The following is a 14,530-nucleotide window of genomic DNA, read 5'->3' on the forward strand; positions in this document are numbered from 1 at the left end:
TCCACCTATAAGTTTCACCACTTATATTTATATTTACTCGAACCAGGCAAATACATCAGGGTGGTCAACCTCTAGATAACGAGAACCAAATTAAGCGAACACCTTGAAAAAAGGTACAATCCGCCAAACCATAAACCTCTTGCAAGAAGAGGGGACTTTGTGTAAGTTTTCTACAAAGTGGACCGTGGGTCGCTTACACCTGCATAAATATAACACTTCTATCACCACCAAAATGAGAGGGGAAAAATGTTCTAAAAATATACTAGAACTACATTCGTGGGTACTGAACCGGAAGTACTAACTGTGACCTGATTCCATACTGCAGTTTCACAAATGTGAAGATGTAACTCTTAATCTGATCGGATGATAAAATTAGCGATTATGGTAATAATATAGTTCACCAGAACATGATCCCTCGGCGGTCGCCGTCAGATCTTCACGCACTACAGTGGAGACTGATTTTAATCCGGCTGACTCAAAATAAACCATCTTGTTTGTTGACAAACATATGCAAAAACATAAAGTGAATGGAAACAAGGTAACAATTAACACGTGCAATAAATTAGCGTGCGAGATTAAGCTTATATTTCCTGCTATTAAATAATGGTAGGCAGACCATCAATTCTTTTTTTTTCAAAATGGAATGCATACTAAATTTATTAAGGTTTCAAAACTCCGTAGAATAAGGGATATGACGACTTCAACCAACTTGTATGGGAATTAAAACATATCCTCAAAAGATGAAATGATACACAAAATTAAATCCCATGCCCATAAGATGTTTAAATCTGACACAAAATTAAATCCCATGCCCATAAGATGTTTAAATCTGACACAAAATTAAATCCCATGCCCATAAGATGTTTAAATCTGACACAAAATTAAATCCCATGCCCATAAGATACTGAAATGATACACGACATTAAACCCCATGCCCATAAGATGTTGAAATGATACACAAAATTAAATCCCATAATAAATTCGATAGTACAGAATGGTGACTATAAAAATCAGTCCCGATCAGATCTTCCTGTATGCATTCGATAGTACAGAATGATGACTATGAAAATCAGTCCCGATCAGATCTCCCTGTATGCATTCGATAGTACAGAACGATGACTATGACAATCAGTCCCGATCAGATCTCCCTGTATACATTCGATAGTACAGAACGATGACTATGAAAATCAGTCCCGATCAGATCTCCCTGTATACATTCGATAGTACAGAACGATGACTATGAAAATCAGTCCCGATCAGATCTCACTGTATACATTCGATAGTACAGAATGATGACTATGAAAATCAGGCCTGATCAGATCTCATTGTATGCATTCGATAGTACAGAATGATGGCTATGAAAATCAGTCCCGATCAGATCTCACTGTATGCATTCGATAGTACAGAACGATGACTATGAAAATCAGTGCCGATCAGATCTCCCTGTATGCATTCGATAGTACACGTGAAACGATTGAGATCAAATTAAGTGGTTTTACGTTTAAACCAAATATTGTATACATTTTACCCATAAGTAAATCTTTCCAGTAATTATTTTCAGCCAATCTGCAATCATCATTCTTTATCGTAGAGTATGTAACATTCCAACACAAACTGAATTATATCATGGGTCAAAAATTAATTTTCTGTGACCATATATCAGCTCAACATTCTTGGTGAGGCATTATAAATGAATACACATCGACTAAGACTACATTAACAAAAAACAACTGTCCTAATGGAGAGAGATTAATTTTTCAATTTTTAACTTTAAACTTTTGGTATAGTTTCCACTTAAAATACCCCATATACAGTGGATGAATTTGGTTCAGATTATGATATCTTTCCAGGGACAGAAAGTCATTTGATCAGAATTTTCTTCCTGTCGTGGCCTTGACATCTGACACTTTAAGATTAAAAAGGTAGTTTTAATCAAAGGGAAACGTTTTTGAAATGTCTAATAACAATGGTAGCAGTATCGGCTGGTAGATAACAAAACTTGTACCTTTGATATATGTAAAAAATGACCTCTGTCACCATACTGTCATACCACTTCAGCCTCTCTTCTATTTTTGCGTACAATGCCTAATTATTATTCACAAGGAAAAACGGAAATACTGCGCTAAGAATTTTAACTTACCAAACACTTAATGGGTCTGAGTGGAGATGTCCTACTTCCAATAACTTAACATTTTCAGTTAATTAACTTTTGTTCTGAAGAGGAAGAGATCCATTTAAAGCATAGGCTTCTGTCTTAAAAAACCCCGTTTCTGGATTGATGTAAAATTCTGGATGACTAATTTGTTTACCATCCAGGTTTTCTGAATAAGAGTTTATTGGTTTTTATCTGAGGATGCTGCCATCTGATTAAAATCAGAGCTCCATTGTCTTACGTGACAGTGACTGCTTAGGTTAGTGGTTGTGTCATGGTGACCTATGTTATTACCATAATCACTAATTTTATGAGCCAATCAGATAAAGTCTTATATTTTCATGTTTGGGAGACTGAGCACTATGGCTAAGAGCATCAATATATGCTGAACGATTTGATTCACTTTCACATTTCTGAAAGCTGCATTTCCATTTGCTAATTCTAAGGTCACCAGAACATGACCCCACAGCAGTTGCTGCCAAATGTTCATGTAGGACAGTGGAGATCAGATTTTAATCTGATTGGATGCAGAACGCCAATAATGATTCCACCATTTTGTGACAAAATATAGTTAAAGTTCAACTATATTAATCCATTTAATTTAATTCCCAGTTACTCTGGCCCCTAATCTACAAAGTGTCCTCATAGATGACATATACCCCCGTTCAATGTTTATGTAACAAAATTACCTACTGAAAGTACCTGACAGTCCAGCACTCAGTTCTATACAGATCTCCTTGGCTACATGGCAGCAGTTGGAATGTGTAGCCAGCTCTCCCTAGCTATAAAGTGGCAGCTGGGGTTCATAGCCAGCTCTCCCTAGCTATAAGATGGTGGTCGGGGTCCATAGCCAGCTCTCCCTAGCTATAAAGTGGTAGTTGGGGTCCATAGCCAGCTCTACCTGGCTATAAGGTGATAGTTGGGATCCATAGCCAACTCTCCCTGACAATAAGGTGGTAGTTGGGTTCCATAGCCAGCTGTCCTTGGCAATAAAGTGGTAGCTGGGGTTCATAGCCAGCTCTCCCTAGCTATAAGGTGGTAGTTGGGGTCCATAGCCAGCTCTCCCTAGCTACAAGGTGGTACTTGGGGTCCATAGCCAACTCTCTCTGGCTATAAAGTGGTAGTTGGGGTCCACAGACAGCTCTCCCTAGCTACAAGGTGGTAGTTGGGGTTCATAGCCAACTCTCCCTGGCAATAAGGTGGTAGTTGGGGTCCATAGCCAGCTCTCCCTAGCTATAAGGTGGTACTTGGGTTCCATAACCAACTCTCCCTGACAATAAGGTGTTAGTTGGGTTCCATAGCCAGGTTCTCCCTGGCAATAAGGTGGTAGTTGGGGTCCATAGCCAGCTCTCCCTGGCAATAAGGTGGTGGCTAGGGTCCACAGACAGCTCTCACTAGCTATAAGGTGGTAGTTGGGGTCCATAGCCAGCTCTCCCTGGCTATAAAGTGGTAGTTGGGGTCCACAGACAGCTCTCCCTAGCTATAAGGTGGTAGTTGGGGTCCATAGCTAGCTCTCCCTGGCTGTAAGATGGTGGTTGGGTTCCATAACCAGCTCTCCCTGGCAATAAGGTGGTAGTTGGGGTCCATTGACAGCTCTCCCTGGCAATAAGGTGGTGGCTAGGGTCCACAGACAGCTCTCACTAGCTATAAGGTGGTAGTTGGGGTCCATAGCCAACTCTCCCTGGCTATAAAGTGGTAGTTGGGGTCCACAGACAGCTCTCCCTAGCTATAAGGTGGTAGTTGGGGTCCATAGCTAGCTCTCCCTGGCTGTAAGATGGTGGTTGGGTTCCATAACCAGCTCTCCCTGGCAATAAGGTGGTAGTTGGGGTCCATTGACAGCTCTCCCTGGCTATAAAGTGGTAGTTGGGGTCCATAACTAAATCTCCCTGACAATAAGGTGGTAGTTGGGGTCCATAGTCAGCTCTCCCTGGCTATAAGATGGTGGTTGGGGTTCATAGCCAACTCTCCCTGGCAATAAGGTGGTGGTTGGGGTCCATAGACAGCTCTCCCTAGCTATAAGGTGGTAGTTGGGGTCCATAGCCAGCTCTCCCTGGCAATAAGGTGGTGGTTGGGGTCCATAGCCAGCTCTCCTGCCAATAAGGTGGTGGCTGGGGTCCATAGACAGCTCTCCCTAGCTATAAGGTGGTACATGGGGTCCATGGCCAACTCTCCCTGGCTATAAAGTGGTAGTTGGGGTCCATAGACAGCTCTCCCTAGCTATAAGGTGGTAGTTGGGGTCCATAGCCAACTCTCCCTGGCAATAAGGTGGTGGTTGGGGTCCATAGCTAGCTCTCCCTGGCTATAAGATGGCGGTTGGGTTCCATAGCCAGCTCTCCCTGGCAATAAGGTGGTGGTTGGGGTCCATTGACAGCTCTCCCTAGCTATAAGGTGGTAGTTGGGGTCCATAGCCAGCTCTCCCTGGCAATAAGGTGGTAGTTGGGGTCCATAGCCAGCTCTCCCTGCCAATAAGGTGGTGGTTGGGGTCCACAGCCAGCTCTCCCTGGCTATAAGATGGTGGTTGGGGTTCATAGCCAGCTCTCCCTGGCAATAAGGTGGTGGTTGGGGTCCATAGCCAGCTCTCCCTGGCAATAAGGTGGTGGCTAGGGTCCACAGACAGCTCTCACTAGCTATATGGTGGTAGTTGGGGTCCATAGCCAGCTCTCCCTGGCAATAAGGTGGTAGTTGGGGTCCATAGCCAGCTCTCCCTGCCAATAAGGTGGTGGTTGGGGTCCACAGCCAGCTCTCCCTGGCTATAAGATGGTGGTTGGGGTTCATAGCCAGCTCTCCCTGGCAATAAGGTGGTAGTTGGGGTCCATAGCCAGCTCTCCCTGCCAATAAGGTGGTGGTTGGGGTCCATAGCCAGCTCTCCCTGACAATAAGGTGGTAGTTGGGGTTCATAGCCAGCTCTCCCTGCCAATAAGGTGGTGGTTGGGGTTCATAGCCAGCTCTCCCTGGCAATAAGGTGGTAGTTGGGGTCCATAGCCAGCTCTCCCTGGCAATAAGGTGGTAGTTGGGGTTCATAGCCAGCTCTCCCTGGCTATAAGGTGGTGGTTGGGGTCCATAGCCAGCTCTCCCTGCCAATAACGTGGTGGTTGGGGTCCATAGCCAGCTCTCCCTGACAATAAGGTGGTAGTTGGGTTCCATAGCCAGCTCTCCCTGACAATAAGGTGGTAGTTGGGGTCCATAGCCAACTCTCCCTGGCTATAAGATGGTGGTTGGGGTTCATAGCCAGCTCTCCCTGGCTATAAGATGGTGGTTGGGGTTCATAGACAGCCCTCCCTGGCAATAAGGTGGTAGTTGGGGTCCATAGCCAGCTCTCCCTGGCAATAAGGTGGTAGTTGGGTCCATAGTCAGCTCTCCCTGCCAATAAGGTGGTAGTTGGGTCCATAGTCAGCTCTCCCTGCCAATAAGGTGGTGGTTGGGGTCCATAGCCAGCTCTCCTGCCAATAAGGTGGTAGTTGGGGTCCATAGCCAGCTCTCCCTGCCAATAAGGTGGTGGTTGGGGTCCACAGCTAGCTCTCCCTGGCTATAAGATGGTAGTTGGGGTCCATAGCCAGCTCTCCCTGGCTATAATGTGGTAGTTGGGGTCCATAGCCAGCTCTCCCTGGCAATAAGGTGGTAGTTGGGGTCCATAGCCAACTCTCCCTGACAATAAGGTGGTAGTTGGGGTCCATAGCCAACTCTCCCTGGCTATAAGATGGTGGTTGGGGTCCATAGACAGCTCTCCCTAGCTATAATGTGGTAGTTGGGGTCCATAGCCAACTCTCCCTGACAATAAGGTGGTGGTTGGGGTTCATAGCCAGCTCTCCCTGGCAATAAGGTGGTGGTTGGGGTCCATAGCCAGCTCTCCCTGGCAATAAGGTGGTGGTTGGGGTCCATAGACAGCTCTCCCTAGCTATAATGTGGTAGTTGGGGTCCATAGCCAGCTCTCCCTGGCAATAAGGTGGTAGTTGGGGTCCATAGCCAACTCTCCCTGACAATAAGGTGGTAGTTGGGGTCCATAGCCAACTCTCCCTGGCTATAAGATGGTGGTTGGGGTTCATAGCCAGCTCTCCCTGGCTATAAGGTGGTAGTTGGGGTCCATAGCCAGCTCTTCCTGACAATAAGGTGGTAGTTGGGGTCCATAGCCAACTCTCCCCGACAATAAGGTGGTAGTTGGGGTCCATAGCCAGCTCTATCTGGCTATAAGGTAATAGTTGATGTTTCTATATACATCTTCAATCCATATTGTAATACATTTGACAAATTAGACCTTAACAGTAAGATGAAAATAACGATGCAACACCTGTCTTTGATAAATAGCCTTACCGTTACTCATTATTATCCACCACTGTGCTGTCATAAAATTTAAAGTGATTTAAAATAAGGTAAGGTGGAAAAGTAAATTATATGATTAAATTCTGGCTGCAATTCAGGTTAAGAATATGATTCTACTTTAAAATCATAAATCAAAATCATACATTTACTAATTCTAAACACATTTTTCAATGAAATAAGTGAATATATAATGATCTTTCATAAAAGTGCAATGGTAATGCTGAGTTATTGTTTCAATTAAATACCTCATCTCCAGTTTAAAGTATCGGATACACATAACGGTTGGTGACTGAATAAAACCAAAGCACAGATATGGCAATTCTGAGGCACAAAGTAACAGAAATTACAAAGTTGAATGGGTCACTGTAATCCATGTTAAATCCTAACTGGCCCCTAAAAAGTACAGTTGTTCATACAAAGTACTATTAGAAATAGAATAAGCATTGATTCACCTAGTATTATGTGTATTCTTGGCTTCAATATCATAATTCACTCATAAATCCATGTTGTTATTGTTGTTGCTATGGGGTTTAACACCATGTTGTTATTGTTGTTGTTATGGGGTTTAACACCATGTTGTTATTGTTGTTGTTATGGGGTTTAAAACCATGTTTCAGCACAAGATAATCTATATATTGTGGGCAGTATAACTGGTGAAGGAAGAACCCAAGAACACCTTGGGAAGAACCACCAACCCACTGGAAGCTAATGTAAAGTTTTCTCATGTAATCACATTGGCTAAACCCAAGACTTGAACCCCCATGCAGATAGGTGAGATGGCAGTTATCTGTAACAATGAGCACTTGGTCACTTGGCACCCCTAAATCAATTAAGTAATGTATTAGATGATAATAAAGAAACAGTTCTTGCTATTTGAATTCACTCTTAAATCAAACTGACTTCACAATAAAGCAACATGTAATTGTTTAACAGACCATATTAAAGACCACATTATGCAAATGGGCATCTGTCTTTGACCATTGTTTGCTGATTAGTGACTGGATAATGCAGTCTGGACTGCACTGATTAGTGACTGGATAATGCAGTCTGGACTGCACTGATTAGTGACTGGATAATGCAGTCTGGACTGCACTGATTAGTGACTGGATAATGCAGTCTGGACTGCACTGATTAGTGACTGGACAATGTAATCTGAACTGCACTGATTAGTGACTGGACAATGTAATCTGGACTGCACTGATTTGTGACAGGACAATATAATCTGGACTGCACTGATTTGAGACTGGATAATGCAATCTGGACTGCACTGATTGGTGACTGGATAATGCAATCAGGACTGCACACTGGATAATACAATCTAGACTGCTGACTGGATAATGCAATCAGGACTGCACTGATTGGTGACTGGATAATGCAATCAGGACTGCACACTGGATAATACAATCTAGACTGCTGACTGGATAATGCAATCTGGACTGCACTGATTAGTGACTGGATAATGCAAGCTCGGAATGCACTGGATCGCTTCAGTTGCTAGCTTTATGTGACAAATAGATCAGATAACTTACTGTTCGCTGTTTTTTATTATTAACATATGGACAGCATCAGATTACAAGAAGGATTAGAGAATTCATTTGGTAGATGATAACAGAAGTACTGACAGAGCTGAAATGGTTGACATACTAGAGTATTTTACTGAGGGGCAGACCAAAATGATCATAGAGGTATCTACAGAGCTTAAGTGGCTGACCTGTTTGAGTGGCTTTAGATCTAGAGGCAGGCCTACGTATATGTACCAATCCATGATTCTCTAAAAAAAGTAAAAATATTATGTATGCCTTATCTGTTTTCACTACTGGTGTATTATTCATTTAATATGCAAAAAAATTCGGTAACTGTGCCAATGAAGCACATATTTTACCACCCACATTTATTACTTACCCACCCCCGCAAATTTTTTGGGGTACATGTATCATTTTCTTCAGCTAATTGACCTGGTTGCTTATAACACGGTTTGGTCTATAACACGGTCGGGTTCTATGGCTCCCAACTACTGTGTTATAGCGGGGTCACGCTGTGTGTGTATCTATCTATCTATATCTATCTATCTATCTATCTATCTATCTATATATATATATATATATATATATATATATATATATATATATATATATATATATATATATACATATATATATATATATATATAGACACACACACACACACACACACAAATACGATAAATGAATGATATACCTGATTCTGAGATATAGCTGATTCTGAGATGGAACGTCTGTTAAAGGAAACCTATTGGATCACCGTCTTAATATGGTATATCCAAAAGGCCTAAATTCCAAAACTATATATATATATATATATATATATATATATATATATATATATATATATATATATATATATATATAACATGTTATGTTCTTTAAACTAAGTTAAGGATTGGCATTTGAATTTGAATTACGTCCCTTTCTACAATGATTTAAGAATATTTTTATATTATTCTAATTTATAGAATAACTTAAACAATGAAAGTTATAAACTAATATCATATAAATAATTTTACTTACTTAAAAATAAGAGGCATTATGAAATACATTTTGATACATTATTATTAATTATTTATAGAATACTTATTTATTTATATTATTATAAGTATTGTGCAGATCATAATATTTATCATGTAATTTGAGTTCTGATGGAATAGTGAACAATCTTCAATATTATATCAAGATATAATATATTAAAAATAATACATTATACATAATAAAAAATAATAATGATACTTTTTATCTACATTTATTCATGAAGTTATATATATATATATATATATATATATATATATATATATATATATATATATATATATATATATATATATATATATATATATATATATATACACACAAACTCTTGAAACATTTATCAGGGACTGGTCTTTCAAAAATTCCTTGTCAGCAAAAGTGTCTGGGCAAACATATTTGACAAAAGAATGCTTTTCATCCCCCACATACAAAATTAATAAAATTCACATCAAACATGAAGTGAAATGTATTTTAAAAAGGAGATTTTCATGTCCAAATTAAACAATGTGATATCAAAACAGGCCAAGAAATAATGTCTTGTGCTCTGGTAAAATTATTATTTGAAGATACACTCATAAAAGTATTCACTATTTTCAGCAAAATGTTTTTGCACTATCCATATGATTTTCAAAATTCCATCGTTGAGTTAATACATTAATTAAAGGCAAAAAGAAAGTTTCCAGCTTTATTGATTATTTTCATTACACATCTCTGTTGCAAGCTTTTCTAACTTCTTTGCAGTGAGCTCCAATCCTTCAGTTTCACAGTATGTCTGGGCTTTACCCATCCAGTAATCTTTTGTTCTCACAAAGTAATCCATGGTTTCCTCATTTGCCTCTTTTGCTGGTGCATCATCAAAAGTTATCTCCATCTCATCTTCTGAATAAGAAATATTATAAATGTCTGCACAAATGTGATCCCAATCCACACACATCTATTCTTCTATCAGTATATGACAATGAACTGTCACTTTACAACCCCAAAATCAATAGACATTTCCTTACCCTAAGTGCAAGCTATCCACAAAGTTTGATTCAGTTATGTCATCTATAATTAATGTTATTGCATAGAAACTATTCTTTCTTTTTTTCAGTCAAAGTGATTTTGACCTTTTGATCCCTAATTCAATAAGGTTCACTAAGTGCAAGCCACCCATAAAGATTAGTAACTATACACATAAACTGAAGTTACTGCATGGAAACCAGTTTTCTCTTTTCCAGTTTGAGTGACCTTGACCTTAGACCTTTTGTAGCCAAAATCCATAGGATTCTTTCTTACCCCAAGAACAAGCTATCCACAATGTATAGTAGCTGTAAATAGTGGAGAACCCGAGTTAATAATTTACTGTTGGAATTTGTAAACAAGAATAGCATGGAATAAAAACCAAGGGTCGATGGTTTCTGAACTACCTCTGCTGTTCATTTTGCCAATAAAGTATATATTTCCTCCTGTAATATGTCCATTTTCATGGTGTCACCTTGCAGTCTTGGCCATGAAGGGGAACAAATAAAGTGGAGGGAGTTCAGATAAACAACATCTGAAGATCCTCCAAAACTACTTGGATCAACAAATAACTGTGCAGGAATAACTTGATTCAACTGTCGTGAAACAGAAAGAGTCTGCCACTTACTGGAGGGTTGTCAGAGTGCCTTACGAGTGGTAAATCAGTGCTTGTTGGTGGGAGGCTTAAGGGATGATAAAATCTGTTCTGAAGGGGTAACTCCTGAACTGCCTGTTTTCTTACTTCCTCATTTCATTCCCTGAACAAGAGGGAAAAGCCAAAAGGGAGGGAATGCACTTCATTGTTATGATGTGGTTTTAACAAATATGACCACAGATGAGTGTCCCTTCTCAAAAAGGTCAAAATTGCAGAAGGCTGTTAATGCATCTGACATGATGTGGTGAGCTGCCCAATTAACGACTTTGCCAATGTGGCTAACATCATCCCAAAAAGTGTTACTCCTCAGTTTATCATCTGCTTATTTTGCATCTTTTATATTAGCATCTTTATAAAATAGGTAAAAAAATGTCTTATAAAAAAATGTCTATATATATGTATGTATGTATGTATGTATGTATGTATGTATGTATGTATATATATATATATATATATATATATATATATATATATATATATATATATATATATATATATATATATATAGTGTATGAAGGTCTCTCTCCTTTTTGCACCTAATATTGTATTATAAAAAAGCATTATACTGATGTCAGCTTACTACATGCCACATTTATGCAGAATAGCCTTAAGGTATATCTAAGGAGCAGTGATCTTTAACTGCTATATATACATGAAGAGCTTGACGAAAGTCATTTTAAAAACACAGTTATTGGAGAGATGACACAAACATTTTTATATTCAGTTAAAAACTACTTTTAAAGTGTATTATGTATTTATAGATCTCTTACCTGTAAATAGTTATTTTCAGAAGAAATATCTGCATTATATATTGTAGAGGGCACTAAAAGGAGATTAGTTGTATTGGCTAATTGAGTTACCCTCTTAATTAATGACATTAATATTATTACAAGTGGCTGTTTCTGGATTTATTTGCTAAGCAGTATATTGCAAGGGAAGCCAAATCAGGAGGAAGTGGAAATCACATCACTTACCAAATTCAACAAGGCACTAAACAATTTTCTGTCCACATTATTATATGGCTGAGAAGACATGTTCATGGCTGTGAAGTCTTTGTCAAGGATGTGTATTTCTGAATGATAAAAATTGCCATGAGACCAAAACTAGTGCATTGAGAAGGTGGTAGGAAGCTGGCTGGCAGAAAAGAATGCTTTACTATTGCTGAGGTCACAGATTTTGAAAGACAGATGCTCTTTATCATCAGCCTCATCTACCAAAGTCGAGACTTTATGATTTGAATGCACTGTCAGAGGAGGAGGGCATTCCACTGGCGATAAGATGGATCAATATGTATGACTGGTTTGGTTGTATGGTCTGATTCACATGCAAATCTAGCAGGGGAGGTCAGAGCAACTGCCTGGGTGGTTAGTGGCTGGTCTGAGCAGTAAATTCTGCATAGACATTGTCGCTGAAGGAATATTTGAGCATTGTGTAGTTCTCCAGTCAGGTATACTGCAATAATTAGTATCAAGACCATATCTCATGTGTCTGGATGATTGAACGGCTGGCTAGCAGCCAGGACTTGAATGGTAAGTACCCAGACCATGTCCCATGTGTCTGGATGGTTGGCTGGCAGCCAGGATGGCATACAATTTATGATGAAAATCTCGGGTTCCAGTTCAGCCACTATGGTCAGAAAATACTTTCATATGCCCACTTTGATCCTAAAATCCAATAAGGGTGGGAAGATATATTTACATCCTGTGAGCTGCCATTGTCTATAAGCCAAAGATGAATAATCATTAAATTCGCTCATTGATAAAGCTTTTTGGGCTGATATAAATTCATCCGGACTTTAGGTCTCAATTAGAATTGGATGGCAAGGTCACTGTAGGTGGGACAGAAGCAGTAGTCATAGCAATCAGTCTAGCAAATAGTTACAGGTGGAGGGTGCAGCATCGCCACATCCCTATTAAAGCTAGTTACTGATTCAGAGTTAGGACAGATAATAAAAATGACTCATAAATTATGGTTGGATTACTGAGGAGCTAAATCAGCATAAAACAGGGTCAGATTGACTTTGGTTCTTGTTGTTGTTGTTCTAGGGTTTAACGCCATTTTTCAGTACAAGATAGGCTATACATGGCGGCCAGTATAGCTGGTGGAGGAAGAACCCTGGAAAACCCAGGGAAGAACCACCAACCCACGAGAAGCTACTTGTAGGCTTTCCCATGTACCCACGCTAGCTGAGCCTTGGACTCGAAGCCACGCAGATAGAGGTGAGACGGCAGTGATCCAGAACGGTGAGCGCTTTAGACCACTCGGCCACTTGGGGCCCCGATTGACTTTGGTGTTTATGGGTTGTTTTCACAGATGTCACAATTGAGTACACAAATACCCATAATGCAACATGCATGCACCTTGTGCCACTATTTGAGTCCCTAACAAGCCTTTGTCAACATTAGTCATCATGTATATTCAAGATAATAATCGGATTTAACTGTTGATAAGGACAGTTACATCAATGAAACGATTCATAGATTATACTTGAAATTAAGTGCTCTATAGCACGAAAATAAAAATAAAGCAGGATGTTCCCTTGTTTATATCGAAAGACAGAATGATGAAGTTATTTTTTTTTTGCAAACAGACAATATTGACATTTTTAAAAAGTGTTTCGTATCATATCCCTAAGCTTGTCACCTTGAAAGAGTATTTCTGGACAATGATTTTTGGGATACAATATCAGTTACAAATTAAAATTTCATAGCATGTGTTTTATGCCAGAACATTTATGTACAAATACTTTTCGCGACACCAGGTGTCTGTGTCAAAGACAATTGACAAATCAATTTAATTAATATAGTAAAATATTGTATTTGTGGTGGAGGATGTAGGATGATACTGAATGAAAGTGATAACTGTTCAAACAAGTTTCATCTTCGGTGTTTTCAAATGAAATACGTGCCTAATGGAATATGACTTTGTGTCGAATGTCAAAACGAAGTATTCCTCAAATGCTTTTAGAAATATGAAGTTATATATTAACAATTAGCTTTTTAACTTGAACGATAACCAAATGATTGATTTCAGCCCATGAAAACTGAAAATCATTACATGTTTCTACTTGTTTGTGTATCCATTTGTTTATGCATTTGTTGATTAAGTGATCTATTTGTTTATGAAAGAATAACAAAAATGGTTGAAATTTAAATGTTTTACTTGAAAAAAAAAACGTAGAAAAGTCATGCATTCGGTCTTGTGCAGTTGACATGCACAACAGAATGCAATGTATTATTTTATTCTTACGCACAAAATGGGACATGCCTTCATAATTATGCAGGAAGAACAATGTTATTAGGTGCTGGTTTGCAGGGCTAGGGTCTTAAAATGGCAGAAATGGAAGTACACTTTTTGTGACATCACGTGAAAACAATGGATAGTTTGTTGAAATGTCTGAGCATGTGTTATCCTTCCAATGCTAAAATGGCAAAATCTAAGCAACTGAAATATCACATGAAACTCAATATTGGATGGTAACAGAAATTTCACAGGTTGGAATCAAGTTCCAAGGACATGAATATGCATTTGCCCTTCCAATAAAGCCAATTTAAGTACTTGCTACGGAGGCAAGAATGACAATATACATGATGCTATAACCCCATCTCATGAAAGCATATTAAATGTGACAACAGACAGATATGCCATCAATCAAATCCCCATGTTTATGGACTCGGTATCAAATGTAAATTATGATATACAGGTCAAGACATTGTTTGCCAACTTTGTAGTCAATCTTAATCTCCTGTTTACTGTAGCAGATCATTTTTCAACTCTAGTCAAAATAATATTCCGTGAATCAGAAATTGCACAAACGTTCTCATACAAATAGAAGAAAATGGA

General features: G+C 39.1%; 1 protein-coding gene across 2 annotated transcripts in view; it reads right to left on the bottom strand.

Annotated features, from left to right (window-relative positions):
• Positions 1-9,701: 9,701 nt before the first annotated feature.
• LOC149782924 (kelch domain-containing protein 4-like) overlaps positions 9,702-14,530 on the bottom strand; it is an 80,312-nt gene continuing 75,483 nt past the window's right edge. For both annotated transcript variants that reach the window (XM_089934479.1, XM_089934481.1), the window contains one exon: positions 9,702-9,909. In XM_089934479.1, the coding sequence (XP_089790605.1) occupies positions 9,716-9,909 (194 nt within the window). In that variant the 3' untranslated portion in view covers positions 9,702-9,715. The remainder of the gene's footprint in view (positions 9,910-14,530) is intronic.

This window comes from Sinohyriopsis cumingii, chromosome 15 (genome assembly GCF_028554795.1).
Source record: "Sinohyriopsis cumingii isolate HCF-2022 chromosome 15, ASM2855479v2, whole genome shotgun sequence".
Classification (NCBI taxonomy): Eukaryota; Metazoa; Mollusca; class Bivalvia; order Unionida; family Unionidae; genus Sinohyriopsis; species Sinohyriopsis cumingii.